Source organism: Brachycentrus maculatus, unplaced genomic scaffold, assembly GCF_059751285.1.
Source record: "Brachycentrus maculatus isolate JH-2025_06_01 unplaced genomic scaffold, ASM5975128v1 h1tg000240l, whole genome shotgun sequence".
NCBI classification, from domain to species: domain Eukaryota; kingdom Metazoa; phylum Arthropoda; class Insecta; order Trichoptera; family Brachycentridae; genus Brachycentrus; species Brachycentrus maculatus.
The window spans coordinates 1,517,925-1,542,430 of NW_028280991.1; the positions used below are offsets into that span (position 1 = coordinate 1,517,925).

The window sequence follows — 24,506 nt, forward strand, 5'->3', positions numbered from 1 at the left end:
ATCTGATTATTTTTGCGCGTTTTTGTCTGAGCAAGCGCAAAAATGTCCGGCTTCGTTTGACGTGTTGTGAGTTCTTGTATTGTTGAAGTTTCCAAATGAAATCATTTCGTCTGTGCAGTGATGTGTCTTAGTTAAATTAATGTTTTAAATTTCTTTGAATGACATTTATTTTTGCGAAGATTTCTAATCTCGTTACCAAGGAACCACACCATGTCAGCGTGAGAATTTTGAATGATACTATTTTTGATTTTCAAACAAAACAACATATGTTAACTCAAACATAAAAACTTTAAAAAATATATAAGTCGTTATCAATTAGAATTATTATAATGAGAATAATATGTATTAACCTTTTAATAATATGTATTAATTCATGTACATTTTTAATTAACACCAGGTCAATTATAAGTGATATTTCGGGTGACAACAGGAAAGGATATTCTATGTTGGAAAAAAGTAATATTTTGAAATACATAATTCGCAGAGATGCATTTTCTGACGTTAAAGGTCGGCGTTTTTGGGTAGAGTTTGCCGAGTCTGGGGTAGGTTTCTTTCAATTTATATTTATGTTTCTTGACTGACATTTGATTGGATTTCTGCTTAAAGTTATTTGTATTTCAGCAAACAAATAGAACATGGCAAAGTCTAAAAGAAGTATTCATCAAGAGAATCATGCCTGATTTGCATAATCCATATTTTAAATTATCCATTGATACCATTAAAAAGTTTTCTTCTCGGTAAGTATGTATTCAATAACTGTTATGTCACATTCACGCTTGCCACAAAATACTCTACTAAAAAGGGACATTAAGATATAGTTATCGTCAGCTTGGCAACAATATTATAGTTCACAACATTTATGGGTGTGTCCAAATCCTTTTTCAAAAAAACAAATAGTCAAATTATAAGATGCGGAAAAAAATTGTGTTTTATAAAATAACCTGGTTAGGATCTTGCATACATCTAAAATAAAGGGGTCTCTGCTTAACAAAAAGCTTTCTCAAACTAACTATCGATGGGTCCAGTGAACTCACCCATGAGATTTGCGATATACGTAGAATTTCTAAAAATTTGAGTAGTGTAGTTATCAATCAAGGGCAGAATGGCGAATGTTACATGTGTGTAAAGTGATCACTTAACCAGCCTATGACTGGTCATAAGCCCTGTTAATACCCAGAGTTTTATACAATACGCTATTTAATTTTGAATTTAGATTTTTTTTATCTTAATAACATTACACACAAAATATTAATGGTAAAACATAAAAGCATAATTTTTGTTGTTGTTCGTAAGCTAGATATAGTTATTTAGCCGAAATATACTTATTTGTGTCATTTTTATGAATAAAATTATTGTAATTCAGTTTTAATGTAAAAGAATTCACTTCAAAGGCAAACCGGCGAATCGCCGCCTTTGTGAAATTGATCTTGCCGATTGATTCGCCGGCTTTGTGTTGCAATTGGTTAAGGGTGTGTTTGCCTCATTTTATGGCAATTGTTAATGTGCTATTAGAATTAATAATAATCGCCTTATCCATCTGTAAAGTGAAGTATAAATGCATTATTACATTTGGAATCATTCATTCAAATCACATGTATTTTTTTAAATAATTTTGAATCTGTATACATATTTGCATTTAATGATAAACAGCCATATTAATTTTGTTTAAAAAACTCTCTTAGTACCTACCAGCATTACTTCTTCACTCCCAGAAATGTTAAAAATAATATTTAATTATTATGATATGGTAACATTTTATATTTTTTTTTTATATAGATGAAACATAAAACGGATCTCATTCCATTTTTGAATTGTGCGCCTAATTCATCCATTGTCAGAAAAACACTGAATGTTTTCTGCTCTTTATTTCTGCTTTATTTTATTTATTCTTAATATTTTTTTGGCATAAATAAAATTATTTTTTATTCTGCATTTCAGATCTAACATTAATATAAAAAAGCCTTTGAATTGGATACAGAAAGACAAATCAGTGAACAATCCTTCAGGTAAGCTTTGATATTTTAAACTTTTTAATTTATGATAAAACAACAACCTTGCATGTATAATATATGTCCGCCTCCGTAGTGTAATGGTTATCATGCTCGGCTCCAGTACTAGAGGCCCCGGGTTCGATTTCCAGGGGGGGGGGTGAAACACATATAAGTGATTTTTTCACTCTAATATATATATTCAATATTACCCTGGACTGGTACCGGAAGCGGAAGGCTGATCACCTTTCCTTCATGTATTTACAATCAAGATAACACTGCGTTTATATTATGCAGTGCCCTATGCACCATCGGGTGTGGTTGAGGGTTTGAAGAAGAAGAATTGTTATGCGTTGCCAAACTGACAATTTACCTCTTGTAAAGTAACTCTGGATCGGGGGGCTGATCACCTTTCCTTCATGAGTTAACAATCAAAATAACTCTGCGTTTATATGATACAGTGCCCTATGCACCATTGGGGTGCGTATAAGGGTTTGAATGAATGAATGAAAGCAACTCTAACGTTTTTATGTGACAAATTGGTAATGTATTTTTTCGCTAGGTTCAAGCAGTAAAGTTGCAGCTTCAACACCGACCAAAATCGTTACAAAAGAAAATGAATCCAAAACAGCCAATACTTCACTGGTAGTATCAGATTCCAGTACCGACATTGAACTTACCTCAATACTGGTAAATGCTCCTACTCCACGTCCGACAAATATACCAGAATCTGACTCAATTTCACCTGTTGTCATACCTTGGGTGCAAAGCTCCGATGTACAGTCTGAAGACAAGAAATCCACACGAAACACAGAATTGCAAGAGAGTGAACCATCTCTGGATATCATTCCGCCGTACCAACCGCAGAAAAAGACATTAAGCCCTAATAATTTGAAATCATCATTGTTGTTACTGAGCAGTGAAGATTCCAGCGAAGTAAATCTGGATTTCTCTGATAAAGTAATGGATAAAAAAAAGAACAAGAATGATAATATTTTTGGATTTTCTTCAGGTAATATCTTTTTACTATTCATATGCATATATTTTATATAACTAACTAACTAAATAACCATCACGCCGCTTCGCCGCAGGGGTAGGCAGAGATAATAGAACGCCATATCACACTGTCTTTGCAAACATTCTTCGCCACTTCCACACTCATGCATCTCCTTATACATACCCGCCGATTATATTGACTCTTCACCCGACCGCTTTGAAGTTTTTGACGTACCTTGTGCCAACTTTTCCTCTGTCTTCTTCTGCTTCTTTATCAAACTACATTTGCCTCTTAAATTTATTTAACAGTTCTTTCCTCACTCATACACTCCACATTTCTAAACCATCTCAACACACCTTTCGACCGGAAAATATCAGATCAATCAGAACCTAAAATCTGGTGGTTTTTAAAAGTCTGCGTAATCGGAAGGCATGTATGACTAGATGTATGGAAATGAAGAAAGTGAGAAGTGTATTTCAGGACACAAGAGTGTGGCAATCATCCTCTCTGCCTATCCCTGCGGAGATATGGCGTAATGGTTAGTTGTTAGTTTTTTGTATCATATGAGAAACTGAAAAAATTAGAATGATTTGAATCTTTTTGTGCCTGATTCATATGACAAATATATATATAAGTGTTTAATATGTCGTATATCTTTTACAGGAAAACCTTTAATTACAAATAACGTGCCCAAAAAGAAAATGAAAGAATCAAGTCAATATCATAAGAATTTTCAACCATCATGTAGCAAGGCAATGTAAGTACAAATAGTTTACATGATTTACACTTGGGTCTTTTTTTATGCGGATATTTTTTTATGCGATTTTGCAGTTATGCAATTTTCAAATGTAATGGAACCGCTTATGTTGTTCATATTATTTTTGACATCTCATCAAAGATGAAGAAAAATATGGAAGTCTGGGCATTTACGGGGCTGACGACCGTCATAGGCTGGTTTAAGTGATCACTTTACACACGTGTAACATTCACTAATTCTACCCATTATCGACAACCACATCACTAAAATTCTTGGAAGTTCTATATATATATATATATATATATATGAACCAATTTGGAAACCTTGTTCTTGAATCACTAGAACTTCACTAGAGACATCTATTGGTGAGATGTAAAGAAGCTTTTTTATTAAGCAGAAACTCTTATATTAGTATGTGAGGTCCAAACCTTGGATTATAATCACACACATGAAAAACGCCAGAAAATATATAATATGTTGTTCAAGTCTTTTTTGTGCGTATTCGCATTAAATAAATCTAAAATTTAGAGTAGTGCAGGTGACAACCGTTAAAGTGTGATTGTGTCACTCGCATAAAATTAAGATCAAATCTTACATCGTATTCAAGAGATGCTTTATTGGAAAAAACAGAAAAAGTACTACATAGTAATTTGGATTGAAGATTTATCTCAAAAACGATTTCCTATGTGTGGATATTTAATTAAGGAAAAAGCCCTTCTGTTTTTGTTTTTATGAACTTTTTTATGCGATTTTTGGTACATTCTATCATTTTGATTTGAAGTTATGCGGTTTTTAAAAATAATGGAACCTATCCCCCAGTTTTGTATGTACAATAGTTCAAGTATTTTTTTATGCGATTCCCCGTGAAACGTATCTATCGCATAAAAAGAGACCCAAGTGTATACACAAATTGTAATATCTAGATTCAGTAATGACAAAACCGGGTCACTGGTCAAATGAAATAAAAATGGAAAAATTTATGTAGTTTTACTATGTAAAATGCAGTTCCACCAAGAAATGTCAGTACAAAGCTTTAAAAAAAAAACAGTATAATAATATAGTTATAGTAGTTAATGCCAACACCATTAGTTTTTGGTTTGTTTATTTCATTATTAATGTATTGTTTTCACATACTATATCGAACGCAAGGAGTAAAATGGTTTGTTTTAATTATAACTTAAAAGGTTGAATTGAAAGTTGTATAGGTATAAAATAAAACACATTAAATAAAAATTTAAAAAGTCTATTTTTGTACTAAAATCTTTGCATTAAATCATTAATATAGATAACTCCATAGTGTAACGGTTAGCGTGTTTAGCTACTGGGTTTGATTCTGAGATGGTAAGTAAAAATAAATATTAGTAATTTTACACTGTAATATTTATTTAATATTACCCTGGACTGTTCCCTGAAGTGCAATAAGTAACAATCAAGATAACACTGCGTCAATACAATGCAGTTCCCTATGCACCATTTGATGCGGATAAGGGTTAAAAGAAGAAGAAGTAGACAACTCCCATACGCACTATGTACAAACCTCTAATTTATTTTTGCTCTTTCATTGCAATTCCTTTTTTTCTGATTTAGGGCTTATAGTACTCCGACAAAGCGTCAAAATGTACCTTTGAAAAAGCACAAACAGCAGTCGAGTGTATCGTCAACCGATTATGAGAGCGAAGAGAGTAACGATTCGTCCGTTGAATATGTACCCGTTAGAAGTGAAGGAGGAAGGTTTGTATCTCTACCAGTTATTTAATTACTTTTCATTTCATTCACAACAATATTTACAAATCAATTTGTTTGGATTTCATATAGTGAAATCCAATATGAATTATCTAAGTCAACTTTAGTTGTTTGACAACAATTAAACACTTGCTAATAAAATTACTGCTCACCATATGTCCGCCTCCGTAGTGTAATGGTCAGCACGCTCGGCTACCGTTCTGGAGGTCCCGGGTTCGATTCCCAAGGGGGGTAAAATAAATATAAGTGATTTTTTCACTGTAATATTTGGACTGGTACCTGAAGCGGAGGGCTGATCACCTTTCCTTCATGTGTAAACGATCAAGATAACACTGCGTTAATATGACACAGTGCCCTATGCACCATTGGGGTGCGGATAAGGGTTTTATTATTATTTATTTATTATATGCACTAATTTTATTCGTAAATGTTTAGATACGAGTGACAAAAACATAAGCTTGGAAATTTAAATAAATAATACTAATTATGAAAAAAATGTCGAATAACATCCAACATGGGACCTAAGAGGAAAAAATCGATGTCGAATAAGATTCGACATTGGACCAGTAAGGGTTAAATCACGGCTACAACTTTTTTTTTTAAATCTTTAAAATATTTTTTCTGATATTTCTAACTTAATATGAACACTATTTTCAGAGGGCAGAGAAAAGGACAAAAAATGTACTGCTCATTAAATGGAAACCTATTGCCAATATATCAGTCAAAACATAGGAAATGTTCCGAAAGGCAAAAAGTTTATACTCGATACAGAGAGGATCGTCACAGTATGTCTTTTCTAATAGTTTGCTATTTTATTTATTGTTTCGGCATTAACTTTGTGGTAAGACATGTAACAATAATTAAAGAAAACACTTCGTTTTTTACCACTTGAGTTTTATTATAGACTACATGTTTCAGAAGTTAAACTTCCATCATTCAGGTCTGTATAATAACAGACCTGAATGATGGAAGTTTAACTTCTGAAACATGTAGTCTATAATAAAACTCAAGTGGTAAAAAACGAAGTGTTTTCTTTAATTATTGTTAATAGTTTGCTATTTAGAATGTTTTATGTACGCACACATTCTTATGAGAAACATAATTTATTTGGAATGTTTAATAAGATTTTATTATCAATAATGTGTATTTATTTCATAATATGAAATTTATGTCTTTGTCAAATTTTTATAATGAATTTGTTACAGATTCGAAGAAGAAAAAGAAATCGATATATATAGACCACCGGGAGGAAACTCCTGAAAAACGATCCACTAAAGCTTTGATATTAAACGGTGGGAATAATGGTAAGAATATTAATTTGTTTTGAATATCAACACCATAAGCCTCTTTTGCTTTGAATATCAACACCATAAGCAAAAATATTTTGTTTCAAAATGGACAAATTTAAGCTCATGTTAAAATTTCAAAATGTTATTCAAATTTTATTTTTAGATGCTTATAACAATCCTTTGACCCAGGAAGTTCTTAACTATTGGAAGATGAAATATATCGCAGAGAAAAAACGTAACAATGATCTATTCAGGTAATATATGCATACACATATGGTGTTTTAATAATTAATTTTTACTATCTGTTCTCGCATATGTATGTATTAGAAATAGAAATGTATTTAACGTAAAACCTTGATTTAAAGGTTTTGAAGGGTCTGATACAAAAAAAACCTGTATGGAAATGCTTGAACATTTTTTTTTCATTTCAAGGCATCCTAAACCATATTGCGTAATCAAATGAAAATGAATGGTATCTGCATTAACTTTGAAACAATTCACAATTACTTATGATGCAATAAACATATTTAAACATTACTAGTAATACTTTTTTGAAGTTAATTAAATCATAAGGGAAAATAAATGGGACTTTATAAATCCTTAACCGGATCCACGCGGCTCGCATAACCGTATGTGTTTTCACAAAACATTCCCTGTACGCGGCTGACATAACCGTTTGTGTTTTTACTTTACTCCAAAACCTCAGTTCAACTTGGAGGGATTTTTTCATGGTGTGGATCTTTGGATAAAATAATACGTCAATCCTTGGCCTTATGACATCTGTTGAAATATCTGACTAATAATTTGTAACATCACAAGGATAAATAAAATAACAGATCCCTGATTTTTCTTGCGGTCGGTAATTAGTCGCGCCATAATCATGCCCTATATCTGTCTCACTCTCGACGCTACGCATCGCCAGTGGGTAAGAGTGACACACATTGCGTGCTTTGATTTATTTATCTTACGATCTTATTTGTTTATATTACGATATATTTCAAGAATAATATGACACGAGTGTATTATAGAGTACCAAAAAGGCACAATGAATCCCATTGAAAGTTTTTGTTTAGGAAAATAAATCGTTTCTTAATTAAATACATGATAAAAGTAATCATTTAAAAACCGGCAAAATACCGCCGCGCACGGGCGTCTCTCAGGAACAAAGTTAACGCGGTTAAAAAGTTAAATTTTGATGTCTCTGTATTCAATCCTATTTTATTTTTAATACTGTTTAAATATGCATTTAGTTATTTTTACGTAAATACGTACTTTTATTTGACAATAATTAATATTTATTTATTTGATTAATCTAACAGAATATTGTCATCAGAAAAAAGTGCAGGTCATCGCACAGGACATGTGGAAAAGTCCCTATTCCCGCAATCCAATAGTGGGTTAATCCCACCAAAGTAAGTCAAAGTGTTCATTTTTATTTTATTTATTGCAATAATACATAGCTCATTATTTCGAGCAATTATAATTCTAATTTTGTCTAAATTCAAAAGATATTTTGAAATTCTTAACAAATATGAAAATGGTAACCTGGGCTTCATATTCCAGTATGGCTCTCAAATCCTGTTTTTTCCTGTCAAGATTTCTTGAAAATAATCATGTGGTAGTTGTCACGCAATTTACAAAACACTATGGTAAAATCTTGAATACGCAATTTTAATTTTGGGAAAGTTAATTAAAGCAATGCAAACTGAAAATAATGTTTTTTTTTCATGTAGAAATGCAGTTTAAGCAAAGTAAATTTGTTACATATCAATTTTTTTTCACTGTTGAGAAACACTGGAGGAACTCAACCAATAATGAAGCATCATACAAATGGTGTCAGATTTTTCCGCGGCATCTATATAAAATTCCGTTTTAATTCAAACGTTCACATCGGAGAAAAACACAAATATTGTAGTATGCAAAATTTGTTATTTTAATTACTATCCGAATAAGGATTTTTTTAAATTTCAGAGAGCTTCCAAGTAGTAATGCACTAAATAACACAGAGGAAAATATAAAGCCTTCTTCATCTAATATTGCATCAGGTTTGTTATTATGAAATATTTTTTGACCAAATTTCTCTATTTTGATAACTTCATATCCTTATTTTATTTATTCATTTTTATGAGTGCAAGCCTCAAAGGTTCATGTAGTATATACATTATTTAAAGTATAACGAAAATATATTTAATACACATTTAGATTAACCCCCAAACAATACCATGCATTATATTGATTTCCGTTACTAAAGTCTTAATAAGGCTTTCCTTTATAAGACGGTGATTTAGCCAACTTATACTGTAAACGTCATGATTTGGATGAATTCCTGCATGTATATATTAAGCATTGAAATAAATAATGCTGATAGTATTGTCATTGGTTTAGCTTTTAACTTTAGACCATTCAGGTATCTGAAATGACACTATTTGACAAACGGAAAGAACCTTGTAATTATGTATTTGCATTCCCATGTTATAAGTACATTTAATTTTTTTTAGATGAAAACATTCATCAAAAAATTCTCTCGTTGAAGCATTCTAAGAATCCTAATTCTGAAGTCAACATTCCAAAAACTGGCACGGTAAGCTTGATAAAAATCATCATTTTGTAATTTCGGTCAAGTCGATATTTAAGAATGTTGCACAAGAATCAAATATCCTATTGGAAAATATGCAGTTTTTACTCTAGTTGATATTTTTTCTATTGATATTCAATTTGTTATTTTCAGGACAAAAATATTCTTCTAATTGACACACAGAACGCTGATATTCTTTTTGAACTTCTAAAAAAATTAACAGGGTCCAATGTGCAAAATTTCAATAAGGAAGACGACTCGCCCGGCAAAAAAGTTAAGAAAAATGATAAAACTGATAATAATTCAAAGTTTGAACAGACCGGTGAAGGTTCTAAGAAAGAAGAAGAAAAGCAACATGTCTCTGAAAATTACGAATTAAGAACGCGCAAATCTAAAACTCCAATTGCGCCATCAACACCCCTAAAAATTAAGGAACCAAAACAACTCAAAACGCCGGTAAAAATTCAGAAAAAAAATCAAAAAGACGAAATTGACAAAATATTCAATATTCTCGATAAAGAGAATTCTCCAAAGGAAGATTCTGCACAAGGTATGTGGGTATCAAATAATTTTAAAAATATATAAATATTTATTTTTTATACTAAACCACTCTGATTGGTCCTATGAATGGTCAAATGTTTGGACAATTGCATTTGGTGCGGGATCCAATTTGTCTTCATCTTTTGGTATTGTATAGTGTTTCCCGTCAGCCATGCATGTTGCGACAATCTGTTCATTGTCAGTTTTTATTCGCACATCAAACTGGTGGAAATTAATAGTGTGTTTCTGTCATATGTCACGCCGTTGCATATTTTTGTTTACAGTCATCATGGCAACTTAAAATAAACCTACCTTTCTGTAATGTCGCCGGGTTGGCCACTCTCACTATATTCACGGTTTGCCAGGTTGCAATTCTAAAAATACCGGCTGCATGCATTAGTTAAATATGATATATTATTATGTTCTTTATGATAGCTGATCCTGCTGTATTGAGTGTTCGTCAGAAAGAGAAGAAAATATTTGAAAAAATACTTTCCCAGGATTTGACGGATGATCCTAATATAGATAGGCGCATATTTTCTTCAATGGAAGTAAAAATGTTTCTAAATGAAAATTCAACGCAAAGTCCCTCCAAGGATAAGACAAAAAGAGATAATAAGGAACAAAGTCTGGAGCCTTCACGGTAAGTAATGCTGTCCTATCCCTGTCCATAAATGATTTTGTTAATTGAAGATCCCACTCTTTATGAAAGAACATTGATCTGATCAAGGTCAATATTAATCCTGATCCATTTGTATTTTGTTGGCTCTGCAAATATGTAAAAATTTAAATATTTTCAGAAAAAAAGATGGAGGAAAAAGTAAATCAAACTCGATAGTCGTACAACCTGAAGTCGCAAGACGTAGCCTTCGCACCCAACAAAATACATCACCCGAACAATCTCAAGGGGAAAGTAACCGAGGTAGACCAACCCGCAGTTCTCATAATCAACCGAGTGGTTCAGAAATACTTAGCAACAAGAGAACTAGAATTCAAAACAGTAAAGGTACTGTTTTTTTTTCATATGTATACATACTAATAATTTTTCTTTATACATATGACATATACATACTTTGGACATATTCTCTCTTTCTCTCTCAGTGGAATTGCATTGGGAAATGTTAATGAAAAAAAAATCTAATGTTAATTTATTTCAGAAAATGCAACTCGATTGATTGTTCCGCGTAACAAAAGGAAATCTGATGATATAGACGATGAAACGAAATTCAAAATCAATCCTAAATTTTTTGGTGAAAAATTTTCCACACGAAAGAAGATGAAGAGATTTACTAAAAAGCGTTCTAAACACGCAAACAAAAATGTGAACTCTTCTTCAGATTCTGAATCACAAGAATGTACCCGATATTCCTTCCCCAGCTTGGAATTGTTCAACACTCCGTCTCAAAAGAAATCTTCAACAGATAACCAATCAAAATCTAGTGGTTTCAAATTACAACCCACTTCGTGAGTATTCAATTATCATAAACTCATCGTGTTTTTAAGTTTGCAAAATAAAACAATTTTCTTCTTTTACAAAAGTATAATTTTCACCTGCTTTTAAATTTTATTTCTTTCACTCTGTGTTTAAAATCAATTATAACTGCCTGCCGGCACTGCCTGCGTCCTTTATAGGTATTCTTGTTTTATTCTGCCAACTTTAAAAAACACTCTCTTAGTCCAAGGTATGTATGTAGATGCTCCACCTACTAACTCAGCAACAGATGAGGTGTCTACATGTGAGAAAAAAGATCATGTTTAACCCTTTCAGATCTGAATCACAAAAAAAAATGTAATAAATTAATTTTGCGAGAAATTTTATTGTAATAATTTATTTTTATTTTAAATTATTCAATGTTCATTTGAACAAACACAATGTAATCCAAACATTTAGTGTATAATAGTATCCATTACTAGGTTACAGCAACATTGCTAGGTATTTTGTGATATTTGGTAGTCACGGCCCTTACAAACAAAACTATTCTCTATGAGAATCAAATATACCATTCATTCAATCCAAACTTCTCAAAACATAAAAATTACTGAATGTCAGTTCCCTCGGTGTGGCAATATTTATAAAAGCGGATATATATATATATATATATATATATATATATATATATATATATATATATATATATATATATATATATATATATATAAATAAATATACTATTTTTATTTAAGTACTTTTTGAAATATTTAAGACAATTTTTACTTGTTATATGTTTTTTTTTAAATCAATCATGTTTTTTATTGGTTTAGGAAGAACCATTTTTATAATTCTCGATCTCTTATTACACACTGAATTATATTTTCTTTTATGAATTTTGTATTTTTTTAAATATATGTAAATACATATATTTCTTCTATTGGTATGCTTTAGTTTGTACATGGGACATGTTTTTTTTTTAATTTCTTGAAAAAAACTGCTTTTACTGCAATTTCACTAATAATTTTAATTAAATATAATTGTTGTATACAATTGGTAATTATGAAACAAGTATGCAAATGAAACATTGACAAAAATTTTGAATCAAATGGACATAACTGAATAAAAAAATAAAAACATTAAAAGTTTAAATATATGATCTTTGAAAATATGCCTTTCCCTGCCCAATGATCCGTCTCGTCTTTTTGGCAATAAAATAATTCTTAAGAGTGACTAGAATATTTATTTATTACCAATTCACCATGCTATCCTATAGCATTAGCTATAATTGTTTAAAAATTACACCATGTAACACCTTTTTTGTTGTTCTTAATAGCATTTACCTATACATGTGCCTAAAAAGTATGAAAATGCTTGTTACTCCTGTCAAACTAAGGCTAGAATTATAGTGAAAAAATTGTGTGTTAACTTCATAATGGAGATAACATTCATTTTACTTCTATATTGTTAAAAATGAATATCAATTCATTTCGTTTTCAATATCATGAACTTCCTACAATACTGATTGACAGGTGGTTGCAAGTTTTTAAATTCCTCAAGTAAAATTCTTGAAGTAAAATAATAGTCCCTTATAATTGGGATATTTTCATTTGTATGAGTCATAAAAATAAATACCCCGTGGATCAAAATTTAAGTCTTTTTTCAAACAATATTTGTATTTATTTATATCATTAAGGTGCAATTAATGTTTCCTCTAATTTTTAAACTAATGTATGTGGAAAAACATTTCGACTTCACCTTCTTTAATATTTTACAGAAACCGGGCACAAGTAAACAAAAAACAGTGATTATTATTATAAATGTAAATAATAATAATTATAACTATTGATATCTTTTTTTCGCATCGTAATATTATGTGCATATTATACATAATATATTTAAATCATATTTATATTTAGTTTATATAAAAATATGAATATTTATATTTTTTAAAGCATCTGTACAACCTTATGTAAATATAAATAAACTAAGTACATAGGAGCACCTACAAAATGTTTAATCCAAATTTTATCAAAACTAGGTAAAAATTTGTAGAAAAATTTATTTAGATATAAGCACATATTTGAATAATTTGATACAAGTACACTAATGAAATTGTCTCTATATTTTTCATTAAATTGTTTGTAAACAAAAATAAACGATTTTTGATTTTTCCTAATGATTCCTTTGTTTTACAGATAATCGTTTTATATTATGTTTTGTTTTAAACTTGTATTCTCTGAAAAGTTTTACATATTACATGCTCCTGACAAACTTCCTTTCCATTTTCCAGTAAATCCACACCCTCCGATAGACCAAACTACTTCTCTAACTTCTACCATCCACCATACCACTATCCAGCCCGCTTTGATAGAGTCGATAAAGAAAATGAAAACACCACTAATAATATTATTAATAAATGGCAGTTTAAAAGTACTTTAAATTGTGACGAAATTGTACCAACCACTGACTTTGAATCTGAAGAAATCCCTTTCCAGGATAATAACTTTACGAATATTTTTCCTCACACATTGACATATTGTAAAATTCTGAATAGATTTCTTAAGAAAGAGTTCCTTCCCCGTACAACTAATTTGGATATAACTCTACCGCTGATGGAACAAGATTTAACACTCGATTCATTTGAGAAAACAGTAAAAAACGAAATAATGTATAGTCTACAAAAAGAAAGTAATGATACTGTGTTGATAGATGTTACAGGGGACAATTCACCGAGTTATAAGATAGCAAAAAATCAGGTGCATTCAAATAAACCAATCTACTCTACAGGTAATTGTGCAAAACTGTTGATAATATGAATTTAAAAAACTTATTTGTATATATTTTGTATTCATTTGTTTTTCCATTTTAATTCATTACTTTTATTATTATGTTACCAAATAAAATCTTTTGTCAATTTATATATTTTTAACTAAGACATTTATCTTTTTTTGGTGCCCTTAATTTCTAATTAATGAGCTTTTATTGGCCCCCTATTTAATCTTTAATATTTATTTATACGTTTTCAGAATCTTTGGATTTGTGGAGTGATCGATTCTTGTCTTGTGTATCACAAAAATCTGCATCTGATAATAAAGCAGAAAAGCAATTTTTATCTTTGTCTTTTGAGAACACCAATGAAAATAAACCTAGTGAGGTTGAAATGTTACTTACACCACCAAATTTATCGTTGAATGATAGCAATACTTCATTATTTGATAGTAAAATCAATCAATCAGATCAAAGTATGAAATCATTTTTTTCTCCGGAATTTGTGACTGTTACAGAAGAGGGCACGTCTCAAAACAGTGTTAAGGACGATTCTGATGTTCACCACAATGTAAATGCAAAAGATGACACTATGAATACAAATGGAAACAGTGCGTGTTATCTTCAAAACAATGAGCCATTACCTGCTTCTATTATTAAGTCTTCCAGCATGAATGTGAAAAATAAGCAAAATGACTTAGAACAGTGGAAACACCTATTGACAGAAGATGAATCTTACTAGATGAACTCATTTTTATGCAAGAAAAATAAATTACTTATCATTCATTAAAAAATGTGTTTAACTTTCATATTTACTTAAAAAATACTAAAATATACATTTTTATCAAGTTCATGTTGTTTTATTCACCTCCGTAGTGTAGCAGTTATAACATGATAATCATTTGGTCGGCAAACCTTGAGTGCGGAAAATATGCATGACCACAATGCTTTGCTGATATGAAAATATAGGTGAAAAACAAATGTAAGCTTTATTCATAGCACAAATGGTCTGCTTTGAAAGATCTGGAGAAAGAAGACGTGGATATTTGGCCCTTTGACTGTTAATATTGCACATTGCAAGTTTTTTTTTGCCAGAAGGGGCGAAATGAATATTCCAAATCAATCAGTGAATTGTTGAATCGTCAAAATAATATTGATCCAAAAATAAAGTGATAGTTACGAAACTCTCCACCTTCAATGCACCATGATATATTATAAATTATAGGATAATATTAGACATTAACAAGCTGCTCCATTTAAAATTATCCCTTATAGCTAAAGGTCTCGGAATAAGAACTATTCTCTTAAATATCCATTTTATATCGTATGTAATTATTTCCTCTACATATTTTGTTAACGTATTGACAAGCAGTGTGGTGTAGTTGGGTGACGCACAACTGCGAAACTAGAGTCGCAGGTTTGATTCTCTGCAAAATGAATTCAAGAAATATTTATTGTCAATTGATCTTGGCGTTTGTGATGTATTTTTCACAACAATACTATCCTAACTATGGACAACCCTGTAGAGGTTTCCTTAAATAAATAAAAACTTTCTATAAAATTGAAAAAATGTTGTACATAATAATGAAGTTCCGCCATTTAATTATTTTTTTGCTTATTCAGTTTATTGTCTATGGTATATCCCTTCTCGGTGCTGGTTAACGGCTCTTAACTTTTAATGGGGAAAAATAAATAAAAGCATATTTTATGTAATAATTTATTAAAATGACATTTAAGTTATTACAAAAATATTCAATTTAATATATAATTAAATACATGTATTTTAACAATAAAATATAAATTAGTGTGCATATTTATGTAACCATTACAAAATATGTAAAATAAATTATTAACTGACATAAATCAAACTCTTCTCTTTTAAATGACAAAAATTAATAACTACTCACACAATATGTATTAAGCGCAGAACTGCCTTGCTTTCACATAATTAACAATCAAGATAACACTGTATCAATACAATGTAGTGTCCGATACACCATTGGGTACGGAGATAAGGGTTATAAAAAAAGACCTAGATACTGTAAACCGAAACAAAAAAATTATACTCTAAAAAATAAAGCTTGTTCAGATATATATATCTGAACAATTATAACTAACAACAATTATATCTGTATACATAGGTATTTGGTTTTGTATTTATTTCCCTTTTTTTAAACTTATTTCCAGCACACTAAAAACTTGTTTCACAATCTTCGACGTGATGGGTATTTTTTTACAGGTTCTACATCAACCTTCGCTTTGGTTTCTTCCTTAGATTTGACATTTTTCTTATTTTGTGTTTGGCTCAGTACAGTTTTGACAATCTCATTTTCCTTAGAGTTAATACTACTGGGGGGCATTGTTTTATTTCGTGTATTTCCATAAACACGAGGTTTTGTTAAATTTGGTTTTGTTAAACTACTCGCGACTGAAAATATTGGACTGTTAGATTTACTGGAACTGGAGGAGTCATTGCTATAACTAGGGATGGTTTTTTTACTTGTATCTAGGTTCGCTTTGCTTCTTGTGCTTGGAGTTTTTGCGACGGACTTCAATAAAAATAATTTATTCTGAAGTTTTGGAGCCGGGGTTTTTACTGCGGGAAGGTCATTGATGTCTATTGATTTGGTATCTGCGGATTTCTTCAAAGGTTTTGTATCTTCATCTTCATAAACCAGAGACAGTTGGATTGCGGGTCTCACAAAATCTGTGAATTCCGGCTTGCGATTATTGGGAAGAGTGTTTCCCAAATTTCTTCTAACTCTATTTACTGCACTAATTTGTTTATCACACGGGGTCCTAAAACATGTATTGTTCTGTTTTTTTTCTGGGGTAATTATTAATTTAGATGTAAAATCGTTTTGTAGATCGTCAATTACTTCTAATTGGGAAACATTTTCATATTCTTTCTTAAAAACTTCACTTTGCAATAAAAATATTTTCTGTTCTTTAGCTACTTGAAGTAAGAATAAATCGACATCATCGACCAGTTTTAATTTATCTAGTATTTTATTGTTATAATTTATAGCCTTTTCAGCTTCATTTTCTGTTATATAAAAGTAATTTGCATCCAAAAACAATTGGCATTCAGCATGAATAATTTGTTTGCGCTTAATATTTTCCAGTATTTTGTTAAAATGTGCATTTAAAAATAATTTTGAAGAATTTTCTAGAATGTACTGTATTTTAGCGCGCAAATAATTAACAAGTTTGAAACCTCCATTATAAAAACTTTCAGTCACATTTGATTCCCCAGTTTTGAAGTGTAATTGCGCTTGAATTGTTACGAAATGTATATACACAAGGAAATTAGATATACTCGAGCACTTGCAACATGTACACGCGTGTTTATGGTCTACAAAATCTGGAAGTGAGAAGGGGGCTGGCTGGAAGGTGGGAGACCCTCCGATAGAAGGGTTATAATATTTGTCAACTGGTACATCCAGTACCATTTCAAATTGCTTGGCATCGCCTTCTGCTACTACACCGGTTTGGGAGGGTTTTTTCAAAGCCACAATTTGAGTTTTCTTGCTCTCGCTATGTTGAATATTGTTTTTCTCATCTAATATGTATCTTATTCCATCAAGTTTCACCTGAAAGATGTAAAATAGTATTAAAAACTCAACTTATGGATTTATCTAATGATTAAAAGCTTTTTCTACAAGTATTCCCGAGTGCAGTGATGCTTACCGTGCAATCATCGTGTCTTTCTGCGGCTAGATCTGCAGCAGCTAGCACAGTAAGGAAGGAGGCGGCACGTCGAGGAAGCAGTAACCGTTGGGTGGCGTGCAGCGGCCCGCGCAGTAGTGCCCGAGCTCTACGTACCAAACCGAGCTTCAGAGCGGTAGACCCGGCTTGTATTCCAGACTCCAGCCAGATGCGTTGCGATAAGGCACCCTCGCGACCCCCGTTGCGGGCTACTGCGATATTCACAAACATACATATTATTGTCATGACTAATCGTCGCTAATTCATTGCAAATATTCAACGACTGAACTCACTTGTTTTAACGAGCTCTCCGCATTCGATATGCGCATTCACTTGACTTGTCAGAATGCCGAGACACTGTTCCTTTAGTTTCAAGTTTTTTTCCCTCAAGTATTGACAGTACAGAGACTGGACCACTATTAACTTTACGTAAGACGTTTTGATGTCATCTATTTTCCGTTTTCTTTCTGGTGCATCGGATAAATAATGCAATAATATTCTATTATTTACAGAATTCAGGATTAGAAAACCATTTTCTTTTAATCCCACATTGAAGAAATAAATCTGGAAAATAAAAATTTAAAACAAATGTGAGGATAAATAAAAATACAGCCCCTGCCATAACCCAATGGTGCATTATTGAATCAGCATAGTGCTAACCTGATAATTAAGTGTATTTTTTTGTCTTTTAAAAACACATAAAACCGGCTACGAATCCTTATATTTATTCAACACGACTCCCGTCAACTTGTGGTTGCAATATTTGTATTGATACGAGAGTCGTGTTCGACGCGCAGAATGTGTTAAGAGACAATGAATAACATAAAGCAAACAATCTGTTCGTTTGTGTATTTGAAACCATCCTCCACTTCTCGAGTCATATTTATATCTTCAATTTCATTATTTTAACTAATATAATATAATAATATCCAATTATTGGTACGGTAGAGTCTCGATTATTCGACCTAAACCGGCCGCGGCAAGGTGGGATAAACGAAAAGATCAGATAACACGGAAAATTATAAAAACGGCATTGAAAATGTGCTAATTTTATTTGCACATCAAAAACTTTTCAAACATGTACATGTAACATAACTGAATGTAACAAACCAAAACATCAAAATGCACTTATGGCAAAGTAATATAACACGTTTTACAGTAGGTACATATTAAACTTAAGCTTGGGTAAAAAAAAGTCCATGATTGTCTTTTGGCATTGCCCCGGTAGGTTGGATAACCGAGACTACTGTATGAGAAGAAAACAAGTATACATACAGATAAATTCAGCAAGTATTCAAATGTTGCATTCATCAAAAGGGGATCCTCGGGACTCTTTTCATCAGATTCCAAGATATTTCTGCTGACTTCATTAGTATTAAGAATGATAGATTCTAGATCAGAGTTTGAGCGAGTAGCATGTTCAAGAAGAAAGCCAGCAGTGCGCAAGATGCATAGTCTATAACAATAATTTGTTTTTTTTTTTAGTCAGTATTCTCTTAAATCCTTCTTATATCATATATCGCTCACTCCTTTCAAGAACGTCATAAATCAAAAAACTTGATTTTTCAGGAGAACGTTTTTAAAGTTTAAAAAGAAATCACAATGTATTAAAAATAAATATCAAGCCACTTATAGAACTTTTTACTGTGCAACACATCTTTTTAGGTAAAACATGAAGGTTTTTTCTCCATTTGAAAAATATTTAACATATTTAAAAAAATAATTAATCAATACCTTTTCTTCAAAATGCAAAAACAACATTTTCTCCCTTGTAGCGGGTAAATATTAAGTTTAAAATGTGCCACTTTTTCTGGGACATAGTACATTTTTTGGGCATTCCGAAAACATGCACAACTGAAAATTGTCAATTTTTTATTTATGACGTTCTTGAAAGGAGTGAGCGATATGTGAAAAGCATACATATATAATACTACAATTAAAGAACAAAAAATAAAACTAAGTAAAACTTAAATTAAAAATGGATAGATTCACCATAAAGTGACTGCCGAATCAATTAATGAAAGAAATAAACTGTTTACATACCTTATTTTAATTCCATAAAAATAATATATGTAATCAGAAATATCTGATAATATATTTATAATCACTTTAAAATAAACTAAACAGAAAGTTACATTGTTTTTTTTGTTGATACTTTGAAAGTACAACAATGGATTTTATATTATTTTTTGACATCTCATCAAAGATGAAGAAGAATTACATTGAATTGGGTTCGTATATATAGAACTTCCAAGAATTTGAGTAGCGTGGTTGTCAATAATGGGTAGAATTGGTGAATGTTGCACGTGTGTAAAGTGATCACTTAAACCAGCCTATGACGGTCGTCAGCCCCGTAAATGCCCAGACTTCCATATTCTTCTTCATCTTTTATGAGATGTCAAAAAGTAATATGAAAATAACTCCTGTAATTGGAGATAATCCAGATTTTGTGAACAAGTATTTGGACACACTCAAAATGTTGTAAATGGATTTTATATTTAAAATGTTTATTACATATGGAGTAGAAAATTAATATAAGAAAAGCAGTTGAAATACATTTACATTTTCAATAAAAAGTAATAAGTTAATTTGTTAAAATAATTTAAAACCCAAAAACCACAAAAGTAAAAACTGCGGATTGAATAAAAACAAGCTACCTGTGGTGAGCGAGAACTGCGAGTGAGTAAGCCACATCGGCAGCGTGGATGGACTGCACGTCCGCATCGTGTAGAGCCAGCACTTGGCAAGCTATCTCCATTATCTCTACACTACAATCAATTTCAGTTTTGAATTTCTCATCTCCTAATACACCACTCTTTGTTGAATCTAAAAACAGAGTATATAATATTAAAATAGATGTAAAAAATTATATGTCGCCTAAAATTGTTAGGGAGTTAAATGCACGCTGAAAATTTTTGCAGAAGACACTCAAAACATCTGAAAAAATTATTTTGTTCACGCATTAAAAAATCCAACGATCTGTTAAATACAGTTACGTTTTTATACAGTAATAATTATTTTCTGCAAATGGATTTGGTCTTCTAAGTTAACACATTTCGGACGGGTGTTTTTTTACGCCTGTCGACCGCTGGCGACAGGATTTGATCATTGTGTACATGGTTTAGACTTTAACAGAGAGATTGGTACATAATATTCATAGAAAAACATAAAGTAATTACTTCTTTTCTGGCTTTGAAATTAGGCCGGCGTATAAGGTAAAGATTTTACGATGGAGACCTTGGGAGAACAAAAGAGGTGTCGGAAGACCCCAAAAAAGAGATAGTCCGACGACATAGTCGCTACGGGGGATAAAAACTGGCTGCAGGCAGCAACCGACCGGAGGAAATGGAAAGAAGGGGAAGTGGCCTATTTCCAGCAGTGGAGGACAGATGACTCATGAGGAAGAAGAAGAAGAAGGTAAAAATACACATCCCGTCCTTAAGCATCAGTCAACCGAACTGGTAGAAATATCTTTTCCGTCCTTAGTGTGTTAATAATATGGACCAAAAGAAAGGTCTAATAATTACCAAGAATTGTTATCGATTCTCTCCATAAGCCGACAGCTCTATACACGGGCTCCAAGAGGCGGTGTTCCACTGTGAGGCTCAGGTACTGGTGTGCGGGGGCCACATCGCAGGCATCATCCGGGTGGGGAACGGCGCCCGCGCACGGAGCACTCGGTGCCCCTGTACTCTCGGGGCCCGCACTCTGCGCCCCGAGCTTGCGCATCACTAAACTCTCGCAACAGCTGTACGCCATCAGAGTGTTGGCCAGGAGGAGTTTCACAATCGCAGCTTCTTCCGATGTACTTTCATCTGCTTGAATTTTCTGCAATAATCTCATATATCAGCAATGGCCAAATACCAATACAAAATTGATTAAATTGACACTAAAATCTTCTACGAGAGACCAAACATAGGATATGGAGGAAAGTAATTAAAATTATTCATTGGGAATGCTGTACATGTACGTAATATGTATTTAAACAAAAGTAAAAAAGTACCTCGTGATAATCGTCCAAAATATTCAATGTCAATTTTACAAAACCAAATATTTTTGGGTTGGTTAATTTCGAGGAATGAGGTGTGATTAAGGTCACAACTTTTCCTGATATTATTGCCATACTATTCAAATTGAAAATACCTGAAAATATTAAGATATTTTTTATAGTTACATACATATCGAGAGATTTAAAAAAAAAATTTAAACGTTTACTTTGAACAAAATATTTACCCAAAATGCTTTTATTTTCAGCCGGTATTGGAGATACTAATTCATACATTTCCTGTAAAGACTGACATACTCCGACAATGAGAAGAGTGGATGGCCACACTTTCATGTACGCCTGTAGCTCTGATAAAAGAAGTTTTCTGAAAGACAAATTAAAAAAATGTAAAACGTTGCAATCTGAGAATATAAACATAGTATGGATGGAATATGTGAGGCATGTTCTACGCACTGGACATGTAACTCATTTTACTTACCCAAAATCTACTTCAGATAACAATTTCAAATAAATGTGATTTCGTTCATCTGATACAAATTTTCTGCAAGCATTCCAAACAGTGAGAGTTTGTAAATTTTTCAAATCACTTTCTTCCTTATCCATTTTTGGTTCTTCAACAAATTTATCATTTGCAATTTTATTGTTTAATGCTGTAGATGTTTGCGTCGATTGTGACATAGATTTGGATTTAATTTGAATGGCAAAATTAGCGTGCGTCATTTCTTTCCCGTTTCTCTCCCCTAAAGTGGAAGTAATAGCCATGCTCATGAAACAGCTGACCAAAGCTTCGTGTTGCTTTCCGAGATCAGACTGGCTTATAGCCATATTGTAAAACCCTCTGGATAGGTGATTTAAGTCGCAGACATCCATATTCCAATTCAAAACACGGGTGAAATTGTTTGTAAACAACTTAAGAACACAATATGATTCTCGGTAATATTTCAAGGAGTACAATGCGATGGCATCATTATGGAGATCATTTTCAATTTTGGACCAAAACTTTTTCCAATTTGGACATCCGTTTAAACGCAACATTTTCAGGTTGACCATTTGTTCGGAAGCCATTAGTTCTATTGTCTGTATCAATGCGGATATATCCGAGCCGCACTTTGCCGACTTTGTTGCAAACATGCCGGGAAAACATCCTAATAGTATAGAATCGTGTATTGCGCTAGTATATTTACAGTTAGTACATTTAACAACTTGAATTTGCGACAACCTCAATACTCTAGTAATGTTTACAGTCAGTTGTAACAGCGTGTCCTGCAACTTGATGGGGATGTTTTTTTTCCATATGGCATCGTCGGAAGCCGCCCAGTTAGAAAGAATCGAATTTAACATCTTTCTGAGTATCGAACATAATTCTTTTAAAGAGTCTGAGTATTTTGGCCCGTCGCTAAATTTGATATTTTTCATAAATTCGGCCACCAAATTATAGCACTTTTGTGGAATCTGTTGTACATTGGAAGATAATATAGGTACTATAGCGTAAAAGCTGTGAAAAATATTTAAGTATTCCGAATTACTTTTATATAAATTAAAACATAACTTAAAAACTGCAAACAGAGAATTGTTAGTTCTGAAGTCGCAGCTCGCTATATTCTGATGAACAATCGTACAACAAACGAGAAACATTTTTAAAATATCAAAATCAATATCGGACTTAGCATTCCCAGCCATGTTTTCATTTTTATTGAGAGTATTAAACATTTTTTCATAAAAATCATTAAGTTTTTCTGGTTCTAATGTATCTAAAAGAACAAAAAACTTTCTCAAAAGCCAAACTAGATTTTCTTTACAAAATTGTAGACTAACTATTTCACAAATCTTTACAGCGATATTCATTACGCTTTCGGTATCCTTCAAATCAGAGTTGATATCAATTGTAGCGATGCAATCTACTAAAATTATCCAATAAAGTTTTAAATTTTCGGGACTCATCTTTACAGCTTTATTTAAGCAAACACATTCTGCAAGGCGTAAAGACACGGCGGCTGGGACTTTCTGAAAAAAGAGTTTATTGTACTAATTATATAAAATACGTATTCATTTTGTAAAAAGCCATACCAAAATAATAACCTTTTTAACCACAGTTCTGTGAATGTTGCACATAGTGGCCAAATATTTCTGGGTCTCTGAATGAGATATATTTTTCACAAATTGACTAAGGTGTGAAGAAAATAAGCACAATTGCTTTGCATCCACAGTGTTCTTCCATGAAGACTTCTCCAAAAAACTGCAATTGACATGTGTAACATTAAATTAATATGAAATACTAAATATAATAAATTAAGATAATAAACAACTTAAGGAATTATATATTTAAAAATATCACTGAAAAAAAAAACAAGCACCAACCGGTATAATTCAATGAGAGTTTTTAGCGCCGTTACTGATTTTTCTTGATCATTATAATTTAACACAGTCTTATCAAAAATTTCAAAACAATGTATGAGGTTTGAATTCTCAATACACTTCAATATGCAATTCATTTTTACGATTCAGATCTTGGATTACAACTCTGTTATACTTGAAAAATATAAATTAATTTTTAAAAAACAACAAGAACACAGATCTTTCTTTTAATTAAACGACAAACGATACGCGACAAATTGCGATAACCGACACCGGCCGATTTATTTTGAAATAAATTCATAGACAAATTTTCATGTTCGCGTCAACCGGTCGAAGTGAGGTCGCGTTCG

General features: G+C 31.8%; 2 protein-coding genes across 6 annotated transcripts; one reads left to right on the forward strand and one right to left on the reverse strand.

Annotated features, from left to right (window-relative positions):
• Positions 1–28: 28 nt before the first annotated feature.
• LOC148306484 (uncharacterized) lies at positions 29–14,914 on the forward strand. 4 transcript variants are annotated; one of them, XM_088264900.1, is made up of 19 exons: positions 29–218; positions 398–542; positions 622–737; positions 1,939–2,006; positions 2,551–3,000; positions 3,649–3,742; positions 5,330–5,473; positions 6,143–6,270; positions 6,691–6,789; positions 6,938–7,028; positions 8,094–8,186; positions 8,746–8,819; positions 9,273–9,355; positions 9,503–9,899; positions 10,325–10,532; positions 10,690–10,895; positions 11,047–11,353; positions 13,612–14,108; positions 14,348–14,914. In XM_088264900.1, exons 1-19 carry the CDS (start codon positions 211–213, stop codon positions 14,827–14,829), a joined length of 3,690 nt encoding a protein of 1,229 aa, XP_088121026.1. In that variant the 5' UTR covers positions 29–210; the 3' UTR covers positions 14,830–14,914. The 4 variants fall into 4 exon arrangements, with proteins under 4 accessions (XP_088121026.1, XP_088121027.1, XP_088121028.1 ...); XM_088264901.1 differs by having other exon boundaries at positions 29–212; XM_088264902.1 differs by having other exon boundaries at positions 14,031–14,108; positions 14,348–14,483.
• A 976-nt stretch (positions 14,915–15,890) lies between these two features.
• Positions 15,891–24,456, reverse strand: LOC148306485 (uncharacterized). Of its 2 annotated transcripts, XM_088264937.1 has the most exons (11): positions 24,160–24,456; positions 23,881–24,037; positions 22,280–23,805; positions 22,029–22,165; positions 21,799–21,938; positions 21,323–21,623; positions 20,453–20,621; positions 19,071–19,251; positions 18,089–18,359; positions 17,778–18,007; positions 15,891–17,680 (listed from the first exon to the last, which is right to left on the reverse strand). In XM_088264937.1, the coding sequence occupies exons 1-11, from the start codon at positions 24,291–24,293 to the stop codon at positions 16,292–16,294; spliced, it is 4,635 nt and encodes a 1,544-aa protein (XP_088121063.1). In that variant the 5' UTR covers positions 24,294–24,456; the 3' UTR covers positions 15,891–16,291. The 2 variants fall into 2 exon arrangements, with proteins under 2 accessions (XP_088121063.1, XP_088121064.1); XM_088264938.1 differs by lacking the exons at positions 15,891–17,680; positions 17,778–18,007; positions 19,071–19,251 and having other exon boundaries at positions 18,204–18,359.
• Positions 24,457–24,506: the final 50 nt, after the last annotated feature.

Coding starts and splice junctions, on each gene's coding strand:
- LOC148306484 (XM_088264900.1), top strand. Junction 6,790..6,937: donor ATTAAACGGTGGGAATAATG/GTAAGAATATTA, acceptor TTTTATTTTTAG/ATGCTTATAACAATCCTTTG. Junction 11,354..13,611: donor TTCAAATTACAACCCACTTC/GTGAGTATTCAA, acceptor TCCATTTTCCAG/TAAATCCACACCCTCCGATA.
- LOC148306485 (XM_088264937.1), bottom strand. CDS start 24,293: ATGAATTGCATATTGAAGTGTATTGAGAATTCAAACCTCATACATTGT. Junction 23,806..23,880: donor ACAGAACTGTGGTTAAAAAG/GTTATTATTTTG, acceptor CTCTTTTTTCAG/AAAGTCCCAGCCGCCGTGTC. Junction 20,622..21,322: donor AGAATCGATAACAATTCTTG/GTAATTATTAGA, acceptor CTCTGTTTTTAG/ATTCAACAAAGAGTGGTGTA.